This window comes from Alexandromys fortis, unplaced genomic scaffold (genome assembly GCF_014885135.2).
Source record: "Alexandromys fortis isolate MF-2015 unplaced genomic scaffold, M_Fortis_MF-2015_v1.1 scaffold_76, whole genome shotgun sequence".
NCBI classification, from domain to species: Eukaryota; Metazoa; Chordata; class Mammalia; order Rodentia; family Cricetidae; genus Alexandromys; species Alexandromys fortis.
This window is the reverse complement of record NW_026067997.1, coordinates 2,093,271-2,113,479: the sequence shown is the minus strand read 5'-3', so window position 1 is coordinate 2,113,479 and position 20,209 is coordinate 2,093,271. Positions and strand designations below refer to the sequence as shown.

General features: G+C 41.9%; 2 protein-coding genes across 2 annotated transcripts in view; one reads left to right on the top strand and one right to left on the bottom strand.

Annotated features, from left to right (window-relative positions):
• Positions 1–1,729: 1,729 nt before the first annotated feature.
• On the top strand, positions 1,730–5,680 carry Smim15 (small integral membrane protein 15). Its single transcript, XM_050160475.1, has 3 exons — positions 1,730–1,865; positions 3,040–3,156; positions 3,933–5,680. The coding sequence occupies exon 3, from the start codon at positions 3,958–3,960 to the stop codon at positions 4,180–4,182; it is 225 nt and encodes a 74-aa protein (XP_050016432.1). The 5' UTR covers positions 1,730–1,865; positions 3,040–3,156; positions 3,933–3,957; the 3' UTR covers positions 4,183–5,680.
• Positions 5,681–8,045: 2,365 nt separating this feature from the next.
• Ndufaf2 (NADH:ubiquinone oxidoreductase complex assembly factor 2) overlaps positions 8,046–20,209 on the bottom strand; it is a 101,165-nt gene continuing 89,001 nt past the window's right edge. The window contains exon 4 of the mRNA XM_050160474.1: positions 8,046–8,367. Within this exon, the coding sequence (XP_050016431.1) occupies positions 8,122–8,367 (246 nt within the window). The 3' untranslated portion in view covers positions 8,046–8,121. The remainder of the gene's footprint in view (positions 8,368–20,209) is intronic.

Genomic DNA, 20,209 nt, shown 5'->3' with positions numbered 1-20,209 from the left:
ATCTAAAAATGACTTTCTGAGAGACATTTGGAAGAGAATAGAAACCAAGTTAAGCGGACAAGTGTGGAGGGTACGTGCCTATAATCCCATCACTTGGGAGGCTGAGCCAGAAGGATCTAGAGAGTTCAAGACAAGCCTGGGATACACAGCAAGTCTGTCTCCAAAACACAAAACAAAACACTACCATTCCTCCTCAAAAAGGACAAGGAGTCAGAGGACTGGCCAAAGACAGACTCATTTGCTGATCCGTAGGGGTCAAAAAGACACAAGAGGTCAACTAGGATTCCTTCTGCGTACACACAAGGAAAAGGCTCATGGAGATGCCTCCATAGGGAGATTAGTATGGAGATTCAAAAGCTACAGCCACCTTCTGAACAGTCCATGGTTTGGGAGCCCATCATATCATCTTCGGTTAAGGGAATGCAGACCACAGGGAGGGAGTACTCTCTGTGGTAATCTCTAGACTTGCACAAGCCTGCCTAATATACCAGAAGACAGATCTGTAAAATAGAAAGTGACCATAAGGTCTCCAATAGATTATAACCAAAGAGGCTTGCTTCTATCTTTCCTTCGTATGTGTTTGTACTATGCGAGTACACGCCAGGGAGCAAGCTCCTCAGTCTTTGGGGGCTTCCTCTTCATTCCCAAGATACCTGGAACCCTGCGACCTTGAGAGATAAAGCAGACTAACAGACTGGGAGGCAGTACTGGAGAGAAACCATCTATTCTAGTGAAAATTGCATTGATTTTATTGATATGAGCCGGTGATGGCCTGCTTGTTCTGGCTGGGTCAGTTTCGGCAGCGGGTCTAAGCCACCCTTCCAGTTTTCACACAAGAGCAAGAAAACAACTGCAGCTAATACAACAGGCACACATTAGCGTCTACCCGAGGAGCAGTATTTTCATCGTCAGGTTATCTGCCAAAGTCTGCTTCTTGGTAAATAATAGTTACTGTTGTTATACTTTAACTAGTCATACATGTCTCGGCTTGCTCCTCAAAGAGAACGCTCAAGAGTCTCTCAGGAATCAAAACTTGCTTTATTTGGCACACAACAGTGAGGAGGTCTTGCAACATTTGCCAGAGGCAGTCAAACAGAGCAAGCAGTTCAGGCAAGCAATCACAGAATCTGAGGACCAACCAAACCAGAGCTAATCTTCCAGTTCCTGTAGATTAGGAGAGGCCTATTTAACGCACCCCTTCCTGCGTGTTGACTTTTGCGGCCCTTTATTTATGTGTTGGGAGAACAAGTATTTCTGTGGGATCTCTATGCCCTGGCAGTTTAATTATTGATAGTTTACTTTGGGCAAGTATCGACCATTCCTTTGTGAAATAAGCGAGGCTCTTAAATTAAAAACAAACAACAAAACCTCTTTCCCACAGTGTGGCAGCGTTTTCTCCTGGTAACAAGGTTCAGTGGACACATCCCGGCCCGGCTGCTGCTTTGTCTGAATATTTAACTATTGCTCAACCATAATGCACGGGTGAGACATGACTTAGGGAACCAGCCAGGGTCCTTCCACGGCCGCGAGAAGGCTCCAAGAAGTCTGTGGGGTCCACCTCATTCCTGCTGCCGCTCTTGGGGCTGAGTGTCCCCGGCCCGAACACCTCACCCACTCGGCCCACTTCCCGTCGCCTCGCCTTCCTCAGCGTCCCACTCAGGACGCGAGGTCGCGGTACCCACATCGGGCAGTGCGCACGAAGCTCCGCGCAGCCTCACCTGCCGCTGCCTGGAAACCTCCGCGCCGCGTCGCCCCGCCCTCCCGCTCCAGCTACGGCGCGGCCGGAAGCCCGCCTGCGACTTCCTCCCCCCGGTGGGCGGGACCCGAGCGGAGCGGCTTCCGCCTTCTTCCTAGCTGCCTGGCGGGTGAGTGGGAATGGGAGCGGGAGTCCCTGGGGTGTGCTTGTCCCCAGCGGTGGCCATGGCTGGGGGTGTGGCGGGGCCACCCCGGCTTCGCGAACTCCCGGCCGGCGGGTCCTGCCCGACTTGGCTCGGCGCGACGACGCCCTGCGCCTGTGAGGCCGAGGGATGGCGGTGGACGTGGCCCGGGGCAAGGGAAATCCTAGGGAGGGAAAGTTAGGAGAGGCTGTGGGTACAGTGCCGCCAGGTGCAGCTCCGGGTCCCCCAAGCTTTCTTTGGTGGAGGAGTGTGCCCGAGTGAGGCGAGGACGTTTTGCTTCGAGACTGAGGTGCCCGCGAGATGTGTGGCCCGTGGACGGTAACTGCCACAAACCATGCCCGCCAGTCGCGCTGTTCTGTTTGCAAAGTTACTCGCTTTGCTCTGAAACTTGTGTTAGTTACCGGGCTGGAGAAAGATCGATCCTTCCTCGACCTTCCTGCAACCTGGACGGGGATGTTACACGTAGCAAGGAAATTTAATGTGTTGAAAATAAGAGGCATGACTAATAATACAAATACAAAGAGCTTGAGACTATGGAAGTTAAACCAGTGGCAGCTTTCTTGATATGACGGAGTTGTGGGTACCATAGTTACTTTGGTAGCCTTTATTTTCCTATAAGATACACGAATTGTACTACGGACCACAAAACCTTTAAAGAGCAAGGCAGGGTGTTTGATTTTCTAACGATGTACCCAACCCAACGTATAAATGAGTACGCCGAGTAGTAACAGCTCTTGACTGGGGAAGATGGTCCGCAGTGGAGCACCTGCCTGGCATGCTCTAGGCCTTGGGTTGGATTCCCTGTAGTAGAGACAAAGGTTCAAGGTTTCTATGGGCATGGCTCCTGTAAATGTTTTTATAAGTCAGCGAGAGTCGTAATTTTATTATTCAAATTAAAAATATAGTAACCAAACAAGTTACTTAAAATACTTGGTTTCTTGCAGCTAGTACTTTATTTCCAGGCATTTACAACTGTGGTAAATTAGAAAGGGATGGGTGCTAAGGGGCTATGGTATTACAGAAAGACGTTTTTACCTGTCATTTGTGTTTTAGGAGAATTTAGACTTTTTTCCCCATTCATAATCTTAACAGTAGTTATGACTTACTTTTCTTTTTTTTCCTCAACTCATTCATTGTATAGAATTCAAACCTTTCCAAAGTGTATGATCAAGCTAAAGAAGACAGCAACCAACGTCTGAATTGTGACTGGCTCACTGTTATTCCCAGGAAAAATTAGAAGTCACTACTCCAGCATAAGGTAGATGTTTTTAAAAACACTTAGCTTGAGATTTTAGGTGGCTGTATATATGCGTAAACATTCCCTCTCCGTGCATTGTAATTCAGCCTGTAATTGAGTACAGGTTGCTAGAAACAAGAACACAGAGTTTGCCTCTGGGACAAAATAGAAAATGCCTCAAGTCCTCACCATCTCTTTTACCAGATGACACTCTCTTAATCGGAAGCCTGTAACCTAGCGGTCCTTTCCTTTTTTCTTCTCTTCTTTTCTTTATTTTTTTGCTGTACATACTAATGTGGATTTAGCATCATGGTTTCTTTACCTATGTTCTAGAAATAGCCATCTACTTCCCCTTTCTCTGAGAGAATGTCTCTGGTCTGGCTTGAGAAATTAGACATGAGTTTGATTTGTACTTTTGTTAACTAGTCCTTAGCAGTACTAATGGTATGTCAACAATTGACAGGATTTGGCTTTTTCCTGAAATGAGCACGTGAGACTCAAGATCCTTGTACATCTGCTCCTTCCTAGTTTGTCTTGAGTATCATAAGAGGCATGGAGAATGTCCATAGGACACAGTTCAAATGGGCTTTACTTTCTATAAAATGACTATCTGTGCTGTATTTGAACTATTTTTCCCTAAATGGAGATATTAGTCTTTATTAAAATACTACTAGCTAATACTTAAAAAGTATGAGTGATAATGGAATTCTGGTTTAATTGGATGTGTTATAACTGTCAGGATTGGATTAACCATATAGTCTCCGTTTCTTTTTTTTTTCCTCCCTCCATTCTCCAAGCCCCAGTTTCCTGCTTGCTACGAAGATGCTTGATATAAAGGCTTGGGCTGAGTATGTTGTGGAGTGGGCTGCAAAGGACCCATATGGCTTCCTCACCACAGTCATCTTGGCCCTTACGCCACTGTTTCTAGCTAGTGCTGTACTGTCCTGGAAATTGGCCAAGATGATTGAAGCCAGAGAGAAGGAGCAAAAGAAGAAACAAAAACGTCAAGAAAACATTGCAAAAGCTAAACGACTAAAAAAAGATTGAAGGAGTGAACAGACTCTGTAACTAGAGAAAAAGCATCTGGAAAATTCTGCAGCGTTGGAAGGACTCATTAAGGTTCCATCAATTTCATGATAATATTGTTTAGTAAATTAAATCTGACTGTGTAAAGAGTCGTTTTCTGACCTCAATACTGTAGTAACTTTTAGGTTTGGAAACAGAAGTTTGTTGGAACCCACTGACAAGTATTTAAGTTAGCATTTATCGTACAGGTGGAGCATACGTAATGTAAAAATTCAAAACTCAAAGCACCGTAAAATCTAACACCTGTGTTCAGAAGTGATGCCAAGAGTGGAAAATTTGACACCCTATTTTATGATGGGTTGTAGTCAAAATACAGGTGTGCTCAAAATACATAAAATTATCGTCAAGCCATGAGAAATACAAATTACTGTACTGAATACTAGATTTGGATCCCATCCTCAAGGTATGAAATCCTCCAAAATATGAAAAATAAAACATTACTGGTCCCAAGCAGTTTTGTCTGCTTAACCTGTAGTAAAAATTTACACTAACATTAAGTTAGTTGCCATTTTGGAGCTTAATGTACTCAGGTAAAAAGCACCATGTGGAGAAAAATGGTTTTAAACTATGAATCCTATGTAAATGGTAAAATGGGGTTCTCTCTGGGCAGAGGATATTAGGAATGTAAAAGGATTATCTTCTGAGGTGAAAAAGTTTACTTTGGCTTAAAAGAGATAAAGTATATTAATCACTATTTTAAAATCTGCTTATTTTTTGGAATGGAAGCATCACTGATTTTTCTCAAGAGAAAATTTTATTAATGGTAATGGCTATTTGCATTCTTACATAGACTTTACCACAGTTGGCAATTATCAAGACTTTTTTTTCAGTTTAAAATCTCATTTTATATAGAGTTTTTATTGTCTTGACCATGGATAGAACCTTGGTACTTCAAACACTGCCATTTTCTTAAGTGAATTGCTAAGACGAGTAACATGACTTAAAGTCAGCAGTGGAAATGCCATGTGCTTCTGAAACCTTGGGTTCCGCTCATCGCACACTCACTAGAACTCTGAAATATTTCACCAGATAATTGGCTGATCACATAGACTCTACTCTTGTTTATATTCTGTTTGTAACTAATACTGTAGCGATGTCCTGTTACTTTTTACTCATGAACAGGTTCAACGTGAAAACTAAAGTTTCAAGTGTATGAAGTCATACTTTAAGCCAATAAAGGCTTAAATTTGGAGAAGTTTTCATGGGTGTAGCAGTGACGAAGGGACTGCAGGAAAGTGGCCAAAGGGTGAAGCCAGGGACCTTCCAGTGCTGAAACAGATGCCAGAGACTAAACACACTTTGCTAAATGCGTGGTCCAGTAACTTTACCCCAGTATTTAACTGCTTATTAATGTTTTCTGTACCTCTGATAATGGAATTTTAGGTTACAGTAATTGTCAAATAGTCTTACTAAAAATGAAACTAAATGTTGAAATAAATTTGATACATTTTTATAAAGAGGTCTTGAGTTTTTGTCCTTTCTGAGGGAGGAGTGATTAAGTTATGTATGTCATGCAGGTTAAGGCTTCAAAAGATGCTGGATTTCAGTCATAGTTAACTGTGCTACACACAGGCTAGTGTTTCCCAGGACGCGTGAGTGCTGTTATCTCCCACTTCAGCTCTAGGCACTGGACTAACTCAGTATTTACTTATGATTGGCGATCTCGATTGTACTGTACTATTATGATATGGTAGAACCTTACTGGTCTCCATGGGTCTGCAGAGCCCACAGCTTGGGGATCACTAATTTCACAGAAAGTCAGTATATTTTGTTAGGGTTGGAGTTCAGGTACTGAAGCAGAAGATAAAAAACTAAGTTACCCACTAAAACTGAGGTTTCTTTGGTTTTAGTAATTTAAAGGTATGTATTTAACAAAGTCTGGTTTTCCATAATTTCTCTTAATGTGGCAACTTTTTATTTGATGTAACCTCTTATTTCTCCAGCCTTCTCAAACAAGACAGTGACTTTATACACGAGATCAACAAATATTTAAAATACTGGGGGGCATGTTGAGTGCTGGGTGCAAGGCAGTGACCACTGTGAGGTTTGGGATTCTTCAGGAATTCCATCCTTTATCATTTACTGTTGGAAGAAATGGTTATCCAGAATACTTTTAAAAAGAAATGGCTGCTTGTCACTTCTGAATTTCTGAAAACTAAATGCAGCTGTTAACCCTTTCATGGCTGGAAACAAGCCATCCTGAGGCTGTCTAAGCATTTTGCCAAAATGGTAGAGGAAATCTACTTCAGAATGGTTTCCTTTAGTGTCTGCATCTGGATATAGGATCACTCTGGTCTATTACTTAGTTGGAATAAATATTTAAGGCCAAGGTCTGCATTTTCAAACAATAACAAACAATAACGGTCAGAGTTTTGAAAATGAAACTGAGACAAGTTTCTTTCCTTCACAATTTCTGCAAGTCTCAGCGATTTCCAGTCTCTACATGCCTTTTTTCAAAGAATATAAACAGTTTGAAAAGTCTGGTTTAAATAAACTCAGGTTTATTTTAAATAATATGTTTAATGAAATAGAATTAAAATCAATATAATGGTAATTGGTTCAAGGTTAATTAAATAAGTGAGCGCTTTCCATGTTGGTTAAAAATGGATTATGTTTATTTCCTTAATTTTTTTATTTTTTGAGATTATAATTACCCTTCCCTATCCTCCTCCTAAACCCTCCCATACCCCACAAACTCCAACCTCTGCCATCTTTCAAATTCGTAGCCTCTTTTTCTTTGTTACATACATACGTGTGTACATATGTGTATGTATTCCTATATATATGCTCACTCCATATAGTTATTTGTGTGGATATACTTCAAATATAGGTATAGCTAGGACATATGATTAAACCCTGGAATCAGAAGCATTTTTTCTGTGTTTTAAAAGTTTGCATAGTGCTAAGCCCATCATTGCATAAGTATCCTACATACATTTTAGCAGAGAAAGCGAATTTAGCTCTTAAGTATATACTTAAGGAATAAAGTGTTCTTTTGTTAATGTGAACATTTTCACTTGAGACTAAAAGCTTAAAATAGGTTTAAGTCTGTCTTGAAAGATAGTAAACTGTGAGGGGTTCTAATATAGCTAATTAAGAAATGAAATACGGCAGGCAAGCTATTATTTAATATTTAAATTCTACTTTGAATGCTTCACAGCTAGGTGTTTTTTTGTTTTGTTTTGTTTTTTGAGACAGGGCTTCTCTGTGTAGCTTTGGAGTCTGTCCTGGCACTAGCTCCGTAGACCAGGCTGGCCTCCAAACTCACAGAGATCCTCCTGTCGCAGCCTCCCGGGTGCTGGGATTAAAGGCTTGGGCCACCACCACCCTGCTACAGCTAGGTGGTTTTTAAAAAGTAGGAAGGCAGTTGAGGCCTGAAGTGCCAACAGAGGCAGGTGGATCTCTGAATTTGAGGCCAGTGTGGTGTATACAGTGAGAACCTGTCTCTAAAACAAAACAGGAACCCAAGGCACAAGATAAATAAAATTATACCTTATTTATTATGTAGGAGATTCAAATGACTTCCTACATCACACACCATCAAACCTAGTACTGTTTATTAAATTTTCTTTGAGTCACATGTTCTATCTAAGTTTTCTTTTTGAAGTATGAATCCCCTCCCCCATCTCACTTGTTAGCAGCTCTGGTAGCCCACTGTTATCATTATCTGTGGTGGTTCCTTGAACCCAAGAACCTTACATGTACCTGAATATTCAGTGGCATGACACTGGCCAGCATGGTAATCCAAGGAGGGAAATGATGAGTAAGTCAAGTGTCACATACACATAAAAACTCAAGCTTTGTGGATCACAAATACAAAGTGATCAACTTTTAACCTTTGTTTTATTTGTTACAATAGCCATATCCATATAAATGAAATGACTTTACCATAGTGTATTTTTATTGATTTTGTCTTTTGTCATCTTCTGGCATCCAGGATCCTGGCTGAAAAGTTTTCCCAGTGCTGGTGGGAGCCACTGAGGGTTCTTCCTTCCCAAAATATGGAGCAGAGGCATGTCCTTTAATCTGAATTGCAGGTGGAGGCAAGAGTTCCTCGCTGGTTTCTTTACCGAGTTTATCTTTTTCATAAAACTCTTTGCTTTTTGCTTTAATTTCTTCTCTGTATGTTTCATTCTTTAGTAGTTCCTGCACATACACATAATTGGGAAACATGATTAAAATTTTAGTTTACACAATTCAAAGATTTCAAAATACTAAAAGATACTGCATTACACGTGTACATACACATAGGCTACATGAGAACCTGAATCAGTCCCCTAAACTGTCGGGTTTGGCCTTAGGGCTCCATCATGCTGCTGCTCCACTGCAGAGGAAGAAGTGTGGGGTACCCTAGAGCGCTACTGCAGCCTGCTGCTCCTGTGTCCTGGGAATTAACATGGGAATGCTACATTTCCCTTCTCTAGGGCCAGAACCAAGCCCTCCTGTGTGGTAGCTGGAATATAATTGGTCCCTCCCCTATAAGCTCATAGGGAGTGGCACTACTTGGAGGTTGCAATACCTATGGCCTTGTTGGAGGAAGTGCGTCAGTGTGGGGGTAGGCTTTGAGGTCTCATATATTCTCAAGCCATGCCCAGCGTCTCAGACCATTTCTTGTTGCCAGCAAGTCAAGATGAAGGACTTTCAGCTACTTCTCCAGCCCCAGGTCTGCCAGAATGCTGCTTTGCTTCCCACCGTGATGATAATGGACTAAACCTCTGAACTGTCAAGGAGTCACCCCAATTAAATGTTTCCTTTATAAGAGTTGTTGTGGTCGTGGTGTCTTTTCAGAGCAACAGAAACTGTAACTAAGACCCCTACCTACTTCTTTGTCCCCAGAGTGGTCTAGTGGAGGACAGGAGCTGAGTCCAGCGTGTCCTAGACACTACTACAGATGAACTTCACTACTGGAAATGCTTCCTCAAGTCAGTGCGATTTGTAGTAAGCTCTGCAGCTTTGCTGGATCTAGGTTCAATACTACAAACCATAATGAATCTGCTGTTATTGTTTTTCACTGAATACAAGAATGTCCTATCTGAAGAGCATCATTCCATGCATGACTCAGAAAAAGCAATGAGATCCTTTAGGGTAAGAAGGCAGAATGGGCATCCTCCACTTGAACAAGAAGAAACAAGAGTGCAAGGAAACGGGGTAAGAAAGACAACTGGAAAGCCATAGGGCACAGGGAAAGGTCAAGTCCGGCTCCCTGGAAGGGCGAGTGTGATGTTAACTGGGGGAGTGTAGACAGGTTCCCCAGTACTAAAAGACCAGCAGTTACAGTTACAGGGAAACTTTAAATTCACCATAGGGATTCAGTCTGAAACTGACCCCCGCTCTGCAGTAGCAAACTAGCTTCAAAAAAAGTCCCCACAAAAGCGTTGTAATGAGCGATCGTCTAGAGAAGGGTCTGTTGTTAGGGACTAATTACTCTGGGGATCAGAAGACATGGACAACTGTAATGTAGGGTTCCCTGGAACACCCTGCTGCATTGGCTGGGTGAGCAAACAACCATGGTGCTGTGGAGCAATATGTTCAGATGGGTTACATTTGTTTCTGCTGTGGGACATTTGTTTAATGGTGCAAAGATGTGCTGCATTCTTTTATGCTGCATTTGTTTAACTCTGTGAAGCTGTGTTACTTTGCCTGCCTAAAACACCTGATGGTCTAATAAAGAACTGAATGGCCAATAGTGAGGCAGAAGAAAGGATAGGCGGGGCTGGGCTGAGAAAACAAATAAAAAGAAGGACAAATCTGGGAAGAAAAAGATGGAGAAGAGAGAAAGGAGAGGAGAGGAAGACTGCAGGGGTCAGCTACCCAGCTACACAGTAAGTCATGGAGAAAGAAGTAAAAAAGGTATACAGAAATAGAAAAAGATAAAAGCCCAGAATAAGCTTCCGTGTGCATGATTTATTTTGGAGCTGGGTGGTGGGTCCCCAAAAGAGCAAAGAGTATAAAGAAGATAAATAAACACACAGAGTCATGGAGAAGTGAGGTGAGTTCACCGCAAGAAAGCCCTTAGGACATTTAAACAGTCGAGAGGGGGAACTGTGGCAGGTCTGGTGTAGGTGTCTCGATCTGTAGCAAGAGAGAGCAGGTGGATATGGTTTACTGTGGAGACCATGTTTGAAAGCAGGACTTGCTTATATGGCTGCTCCTTTCTGTCACAGAATTCACTGGTTGGATGGCTTGTTCTGAGCATCAGGGGACCTGGGGACTTGTATGCTTGCTACGGATGGGGGCACAGACTGGAGCACACGAGCATTTAACGCTGATGCTCATGGAGACTAGCAGTGGCACCCACGTGTGTCTCGAGTGAATACAACCTTTCTTGTGCTGTATTGTTCAACATCTGGCAGGGTTCAGGCTACAAGACATAGGAGCCCCAAAGTGACCAATTTAGGAGAATAATGCCAGGAATCCTCCAGATCTTGGGAATGGTGTGGATATCCAGATGTATACAACCAGAAGAAACCTATCCATATCACATTACAATTAAACTGAAAAGCACAGAACAAAGAATGAACACTGAGTGTTGCAGAAGTACCGCTTACTTTTAAAAGTCAAACCCAGGAGAGCAAGAGCAGCTTTCCCATAGCAACTAAAGGCCGGTAGGGCACAGAAGAGAAGCAGACTGCTAGGGCAACAACGTGCCGTGAGAATCAATGGAGAAGTGGAGAGAAGCATGCACTGAAAAGACAAGACAGGACTACAAAGCCAGCATCTTGGAAGATACGTACGTAAAGGAATCAATCCTACAGATAGAAAAGCAAGCAAGATAAGCACAATTGTAAGTACAAATGTAATAGAACAACAGACTCGAAGATTAATTTTGTAGACAACCCTCTTACAAGGGAGAAAGAAGTGGACACAGATTATTTAGAACCAGATGAAAAACAGGATGAAACCAGCCAACAATACCTTTCAATAAGAACTCCGAGCATAAAGGTCTCAACTCTTGAATTAAAGGAGATGGGGTGAGTGGATTAAAAAAACAAAGAATCTGTCGCCTGTAAGAAATTTATCTCATTAACAAAACAACAGAGAAACTGAAAGGATGGAAAATGATATTCCAAGCAAATGGAATCTGAAACAAAGAGGGAGAGACAGCTGCATATTCCTATCTGACGAAACACACCTCATGCCAAAATTAGGAGAGACAAAGGACATCACTACATAAACCAATATACCAAGAAGATTAATAATGGTACATATATATATGCATCAAACATTAGCATCACACAATAGAAAGGGAAAGAGAAGCCCCAATTCAGTAAAAGTGGGTGAGACTAATATTTCACCACTAAATCATGCAGATGAAAATATCAACAGAGGAACCTCAGAGTTAAATTACACTACAGACCAAATAGACTCACTACACATCTACAAACTATCCATTACTAAAACATGCTGAAATTCCTTCATCTTATGAAATCATAGCAGAATGAAGATAGAAATCAACAGCAAAAGAACAACAGCAAGTAATAAGCGCAGGAACTTGAGTAAAGCTTCTGAGAGTCCAGGGAGATGTTTCAGTGGGGAAGGGCAACCCCTGGCCCATCTGGGGGAAGGAGAGAACCAGCTCCTCCTGTAAGCTGTCCTCTGACCTCAGCTCATGACCTGTGGCATGCACACTCGACAAACAAATAAATGGAGAAGTAAAGAAGTGTACTTAAACAAACACCTTTGAACAGAGAGTGGGTCACTGAAGAAACCAGAAGGAAGGTAGGGAAAATCCTGTCAAATAAAATATCATAACACACCAGAATTTGTAGGCTATAAATTAAAGCAGTTATAATAGGGCCGTTCATACCACTGAAAGCTTATTTTAAAAAATAAAGTGACACCAAAACAGGTGTCAAGTAAATAACCTAATGATACATTTCAAAGTCTCTGAAAAAAAGGAGAAATTAACTCCCAAATCAGAGAAAGGAAAGTGATAACAGAGCAAAAGACTAAAAGAAAAAGATTTAAAAATTGACAAACCCGAAACAAAGTAAGGAAAAGAAAGGAAGAGAAGATCCAAGTAAAACTGAAGGCAAAGGTGGTAGCAGCGCATCAGGTATCCCTGAAACCCAGGACGAGGAGACGCCTGTAATGCGAGCCATGCGCCCATACGCTGGGCAATCTAGGAGAAACGGACAAATGGCAGACAATGCAACCTATTAAAGCTGGGCAAAATAATGTTGATAAACATAGACAAAGACATTCCTAAAAATAGTCCTCAGTTGACTCATGAATAAAATGGAGATACGGGTACTAGGGTACTATCTTTTCTGCTGGCAATCCTAAGGAAATGGAGATACGGGTACTAGGGTACTATCTTTTCTGCTGGCAATCCTAAGGAAATGGCTGCTGGGTGGTGACAGTATAAAAAAGAAAGTTCATGCTGACCTCAAGATAGTGATTGTTTATTCCTCTGTACTAAAACAAAACAAAACAAAACAAACACCAACTTCTACCCCACCCCCCTTTTAACTCTTGCCCTAGGGATTAAGCCTAGGGTGCATGCATGCTAGGCAAATGTTCTACGATGGGCTACAGTCCCTACTCTATCCTGCTCCTTTTTCCAACAGTGAAGGGTAATGCAATCTTCAAATTTCAGACCAAGATGGTGCAATTAGTAGCACACTGGTCTACACACACACACACACACAGAGAGAGAGAGAGAGAGAGAGAGAGGGGGGGGGGAGAAAACTGTATAAAATGTAATTAAACTTAGCAGTGGGGAGTGCCCAGCTATGACATCAGAAAGGTAAGGGATCAAATGAGGTAATCCCTGTGTCACCCAGAAGTCACGTGTGAGGTCAACTCCATTCTGGGAGAGTTCTGGAGTCCAGTGGAGTGAATAGCTGAATAATAGTATTCCATACCCAGTTCAAGGAAAAACCATGCCAACAGAGAAGACAGAGTGAACGCTGTCAAATCTGTAGGGCACGTTGTTTCTTTGTTTATGAAGACTAGTATCTTGTGATAACTCTTATCTGAACAGGCAGCAGAAGTTTTTCAGCTATAGCTACCATGTTTAGGTTTGTTAGTGGAGTCTTGTTTTGGTGAAAACTAATAGATCCATCAGGGTTTCCTATTGTTTGAATTTATAACTTATTTTATATGCCAAAATTATAACATTAAATGTCATTATGGAGGATGAGATACAAAAGCAAAAGAAAACACCATGAATGCCTTCAGGATGCTCACCACCTAAGACAAAAATACAACGGCTGTTTTCCTGGTCTGATTCGTTGACGTGGACTCAAGCTCCCCAAAGGTGCTCAAGCCCTTTGTAATACCATTACTTTGCTAAGAGTCTTTGGGTAGCATACTCAATGTTGCAAATTGATACATAAATCATAATGCCAAAAAGCTTTTAAAGTTTTTTAAAGGCTTAAATATGCACTCACTCCACGAATATGCCAACATATATCTCAGTCACAGACATTAGGCACGTATAATCAGGACAGTTGTCCCGCTTCTATCAGTCTTTTTTGTGAAATTCTAGTACAGAAGCATTTTCCACAACGCTGAGGAAATCAGCTCTATCATACAGTTATGGCTGTAGGAAATCTTAAGTAAAACAAACAGGAATTTAGACTGTTAAAGAGAGGGAAAACAAATGGCAAAATAGATAAAAGGTCCCCACAAGATGTGTCCTGAGAAAAGCAAGCGAGGCAGTGCAAAGCTGAGCCTGGGGACAGAGCTGTACAATGTGTGTAGATGAAGCTCTAGGGTAAAGGCCCCTGACTGGGTGAAGGCTTCGCTGACTTGATGGGTTCGGCTGTGGATAGGGAAGGGCTAAGAAATATCTAAGTGATTATTTAAATATTATCCGGAGTCTTCTACTTCAAGCTCTTCTGTCTCTGAGAGCACAGCTAGTAAGGGGTGCAAATGAACAATTCTGAGTCTATACTATTAAGTAGATTTGAGTTTTTAAGTGCAGGTCTAAGTACTCATACAAGAACACTGTAGAGTACCTAGTAACAACGGAAAGTAAATACAAAGTATTCAGGTTAGAAGCAGCTCATTATTATTCAAGACATATATCACTAATTTCATTTTGTGTGATATATTGTTAAAAAGTAATTGTCTCTATGATATTATTCATGATCCCAAACTCCCAGTCCAGTTTTTATTTTTAAAATATTCCAACTAAGAAACTGAGAATTAGTCTATCAAGGGGCTTTTCTGTAATGCGTTATGTACACATGTGATACTGATGATATGATACTCATAACAGCTTCAAAATCACCTTTATCATTTTTTGGGGAGGGAGTTGGGACTGAACCAGGGCCTTGAACATGCTAAACCGGCACTCTGCTACTGAGTTACACCCTCAGCTACGTCATTTTCACATGGACAGGCACAGCGGTGGGACAGGCTAATGATCAGTCTTTTATTAGGCTGTTACCAAGTTTGCTTTGAAATTGCTAGAAATCTAATCATAAAAAAAGATAAAGCTAATACAGGTTACAGAATCATATACTTCACATCAGGGCCTGAGTGTTCAAGCTTCATGTTCCTAGGGTATCTGTACCTACAAGAACTTGAAAATTCTATGTATCTCATACAAAAGTATGTTCAAATGCAAGTTCAAAAAATACCAACAAATCAAACTGCAGTTTAAATAAATTTAACAACATTTCATTGTTAGAATGTTTTTTATTTTATGAATAAACAAGACTTAGGGATCATATTTAGGTATACCACTAGGTTCTTCTTATATTTTTTATAGGAACAAATTTGACTCATTTATGAAGTTCAAATTATACTACACACAGAAAATAAGAATGGGAATTTACAAAATATTAATAATTAAAACTGTAATACATCTAATAGTTATTGGTGCTACATATAGGAAAATATGTAAGAAAAAAATATCAAGAAAACTTTGGTTTCAGAGAAAGGAATATTTCTGAAATGTTTATACTACTAAGTACACTCTCTGAAATTTATATATTTTAATCTCTTACCAGACATATCCCATAGAGGGATAAACTCAATCTTACCAATTCCATTAGTTTCTTTTCTAACTTAAACTATCATGCTGAGGGATAACTTTTGGTTTAAAATCATATTAAATATTTTTGCATATGAGTTATCTCCTTTGAGTTAAAAAAATTTAAAAATACAAAAGGATTTAATCAACAGATTAAAAGTGAAACTTGGCCAGAAGTATGTTTCTGAATCCTTTATCACAGACAGCCACAAAGATGTGAGCATAGTACACTATTAATATGCCACAGAGACCCAATCCTCAACATTTCTACAGTGGGAGCTTTCTAAGCTGAATGTGCACATTGGGGCTGTGTGTGGAGGTTGGAATTGAACTCAGGGCCTTGACTACTCCCCCATATCCTACCCCCTGGGAATTTCTGTTTGAGATCAATTTTGTCACATGGTGAAAAAAATTCATTCCTAGCAAAAACCGTGTTGAAGTCTAAGCTTGAAAATGCTGCTACTTTGTTCAATTACTGTTGGGATGAAACAACGTATTACTAGCTCACCCCTTTGCACAGTGTAGAAAAGAAAAGGGGGAGGTACATAGATCCTCCAGAAAGTGTTCTGTGTTCAGACACAAGAAATGACTTGACATAGTAATCAAAGATCAATTGGTCTCGCCCAGATGGTAGGAAGAACCGAAGAGTAAATAAGTAAATACGCTCTAGCACTCAAACTAGAAGGCTAGCACCAGGATGCAAAGATCTATCAGACACAATGAACAGTCAAGGGAGCTATGCTCCAGCAGACGCTGCTCTGCTGTGTGTTCTTGCCAATCACTAGTGAGGCTCTGCCAAATCAATGTCACAGTTAATTTATTCACTTTCAAATCCATTGCAAACATCCTCCGATCAATTATAGCAATGAAAATGTACACTGAGTTTTGTTGTTTTGACATGCTTTCTTGAACTCCCCTTCTGCAACCTCCCCCAAACATCTCTAATTACAAGAAGTTGATCTTGCTGGTTTTTGTTATAAGAAGGGACAATTGTAAGGTTTGTTTCTATTTCTTGCTGGTTAGGAATTTCTGGCACTGAGTTTTCTGTCTTTGAACTTGAGCCAGATTAATAATTAAATCTTGAAATGTCACTAAAAAGAACTAATCACAGAGCTCAAGTCATTAATAGTTTTGTGGTGGTATTTCCTTTAATAAAAGAAATGAACTTCCCCATATATGTATAACCTCTGAGCATAAAGACACCATCATTTAATAGAAAAAGAAACTGAGTGGTTAAACATTAATAGAAAATAATTAAAGTTACTTAGCAGCTTTAGTTCTATTTAATTGAACTGCTCTGGGAGGAGACAAAGAAAACGTTGCTCTCTTATGTGAAAGGGGGAAGGCTGTAATCCCTGGAAGAAAAGGCAAAGTTGGGACTCCATGCTTGCTCCCGAGAGAGGCAGTGATGCGGCAGAGAAGCATAAGCAGGGTGAGGAGAGAAGGCAGCCTCAGTGAGCAGGTGCTAACATTACTGACTCCTGTGCCAGCGGCCGGAGAGAGAAAAGGGGTCCCTTCTGTACTGAGAGAGGGAAGAATGAAGGGGAATCAGGAGTCACAGCTTGGCTCTAAGAAGGCTGTTTCAGAGAGGTTGTACTCTTAGGACTTGATGCAGGGACAAGACAGACTGCTGAAGACACACTCACTCACCCCTGCGTTTTCTCCTATGCACTCAGTAAAAAGCCCCAGCCCTACACGTCAGTGTGACACTGAGGTGTTACACTGGAACAGTGGAGCTGTCCTTGGAAAAGCACTGACCATGTGGCCATTGCCTAGGGATCCTATTCCCCCATTCATTGGTTCACTCATATATTATGAAGAGCCTACTATGTGCCACAGAGTAGAGTTAAAGGACACATTTTGTCTTGTTTTGTTTTCTGAGACAGGGTTGCTCTGTGTAGCCCTGACTATCCCGGAAGTCACCCTATGGAATCACAGAGGTCCATCTGCCTTAGTGCTAGCATTAAAGGCGTGTGCCACCATGTCTGGAAAATGATATGATTTTTACCCCGTACTCAAAGAACTAACAATCTTGGGGAGAAAGATAAGTACAAATGTATTAAATTATAGAAAGATCTATAATGCTATTGAGAGTAGAATGTTTGGCAAATGCAGAAGAAAAGGTAGTCTCCTGAATATTAACTTCTCTGAGAGGACTAGGTTAGAAATGATGTCTTGGAGAAGATAATGTTCGAGTCTTAACCAGACTACAGATATCACTCAGAGAACCGAGAGGAACTAGTCACTGTAGGGAGAGGTGTGCACATGTCCAGAGATGAGGAGGAAGCAGCGCAGAGAGTTCACAAAGAGCACAGGACTCAACATGCTGGCTCTTGCAATACAGTCTCAGGACAATAAGGTTTCATTCCCAAAACATTAGTGAAGAAATTTAGACTTTGAAGCAAGAATTGGATTCCAGAGAAAATACAGATTTTTTATGTAAATTTGAATTTCAGATAAACAAACAACTTCTTAGTATTTATGCCCTAAATACTGCAAACTTACACTTAAAATTAGTTGTTTATTTGTAATTAATGTTTAATGGGTTACACTACATTTCTGTTACTTAATATGCAATCATAAATACAACATTTCCATGTTTACTTCATTTTTTAAAAATATGACTATGGCGAGAGAGGTGGGGCAGACATGCTGGAATAGAGAAATCAGATGGGTGTTACCACAGAAATGCAGGCAGGGAGTCATTAGGTCAGAAAGCACACGGTGGTAGCGAGGCAGAGAAGACAGGTCAGTATGCAGCTGTGAGCATGGCATTTGGTTATGAGCCATGGGGAGGGGCAGGCAAGCAGAACCACCCCCATTGCTAAAGCATGACTGCAGAGCATGCCGTTAGCCACGGCTGGAATGGGAGGAGAGCAGAGGCCAATCCTCAGCACTTCGGAAGGTGAGAGTGAGGCCGTCCTGAGCCACAGTGAGAGAAAGAGGTGCGTGTGTGTGTTCCATGTTAAGACACAGCAAATGAAATGTCTATTAGACATCCAGGCTCTCCTACCAAGCTGTCCGCTCCTTTGTGGCCAGACCTTCAAACACATTTCACCTCAAGTGTTCCAGGGCTCAGGCACAGGCCCTGTTCTTGTCTACACTCTCTCCACAGGTAATTGTTCCTCACGCTGCAAGTTTAAATACCATCTCCATATGTTAAACAATCTCAAATTTATACCTTCAGCCCTGACTGTTACCTAAGGTCTTAAGTCAAACTACAGAGCCCATTAGTGTTGGGTGTCTAACAGACAGTCTCATTAAACATGTCCAAAGACAACAAAAATCACACAGCTACTGTACACTTGAAATAGGTATCTGCTTCCACCAACCACTGCCTGGTAGGGTTCTTCACAAGACACTCACAAGGCTCTGTGTACAGCTGGAACCAGTGCCGTTCTGCCCATCTCCAGTGTTCGCTGGTGCCTGGCAGCTTTGTCTCATTTCCCTCGGCCTCTTCCCTATCACCTGCTAAACCACAGACCAGCTCCAAGGCAAAAACCCACACCATGCAGACAGCCCTGCGAGTTAACTGTCCCCCTTACAATAGGTTCTGTCTGGATCAAATGCATACAGTGGGCAGGATCAGAGGAAGAGGTGGGAGGTAGGAGGAGTTAGAGGACGGGCTGGGGAGCAAGTGCGAGTTGTGAGGATGGCAGGGAGCAGTGCTTCAGTCAGCAGCGGATAACTTAGCTGCCCTGGCATCATTGTGGGTGTCTGCAAAGCTATTCCTGGGCCCCCTCCCCTCCTATAGCTACCAGCACTAAATGTCCCACTGGTCAGGACAGGAGCAACTAAAATCTTACCAGCTCTTCAAATTGTTTCTTGAAATCACACTTCTCTCCACTTCTCTTGCCAACAGCATTTCTTGTCTGGACTACAGGCCCCCACACAGGTCTCGTTGGGCCTCTATGATGTAATGTTCACATGGCAGAGGGTAAATTTTCATGCCAGTTCCCTCTAACAAGCCTTCCCTGGGTTATTAGAAGTTACGTCAGATTAGCATGTGGCAGATAGAGAACACTCATGAGAGCCTTTCCAGCGGCAGGGGGACAGTGACAAGGAGACTCATGTCTGTCCACAATGCTAGTGTGTCTGTCAGTAGCAGATGGCTTTTGCTATTGCTTTAAGGGCAGCCTGTCCAGACTCTGTGACAGGCAGGGACACAAAGCCAGGCCACAGGAACCACTAAGGATCCCAGTGAGGAGGCCAAAGCTTGGCTGGGCCTCCATCAGTGTTCAGCTTTGCGCTGTGTCCACACCGTCTGCTGCAACTCCACCTCGGGCCTGCACGCACAATCAGTTTCCCACAGGGTCAAGGTGACCTGCCTGGGGTCTTCCTGTGTGTTCCCCAGACACACTTCACTGGCTCCCTTCTGCCTGGAGGCTTTTCTTCCAGTTATTCACATGGCTCCCTGAGCCTCGTGGCTAAGGGGAGACCAGCACAGTGGACGCTATGTCATAATTGTTGCAAGTAAAACTAAGCAGAAAGGCACCACCAGCGAAGTTTATGTTCCGCTGTTGCTCTTCCATTCTGGGCTTTTCTTCCTTCTCTAATCTTTATTCAAACAAACAAACAAACAAACAGTTTTCTACATATTTTCCACTTTTTCATAAAAGGCAAGCTCTCCACTCTTCATCTATTGTCTGCACCCATCCACACTCAGCTCTTGCTTGCTTCTCTCACTCCATTGCTACATTTTGTCATCTTTTAGTGGCTGGGAGCCTCCTTGTGAGGCTCCACCTTTGCTTTTGTCTGATAATTGAAGAGATTTCTAGAAGCTGGATTGCCAAGGCAGAAGGTAAATATGTGCACGTGCAGTTTGGTGGCCAGAAGGCAATGAGCTTCTGTCAGCCCTTTCTGGCTCCCTTCCCTTTTGTCCCTCACACGGAGTGCCTAGAACAGGGCCTAGCGAGTAAGATGTAGCCAGCATGTACTTGCTGAATGAATGGATTTGGCTCTGCATGCTGCATGGTATTACACAAGCAAACCTAAATTTAA

Bases quoted from the DNA above. Each gene is read 5' to 3' on its own strand.
- Smim15 (XM_050160475.1), top strand. From the start codon at position 3,958: ATGCTTGATATAAAGGCTTGGGCTGAGTATGTTGTGGAGTGGGCTGCA.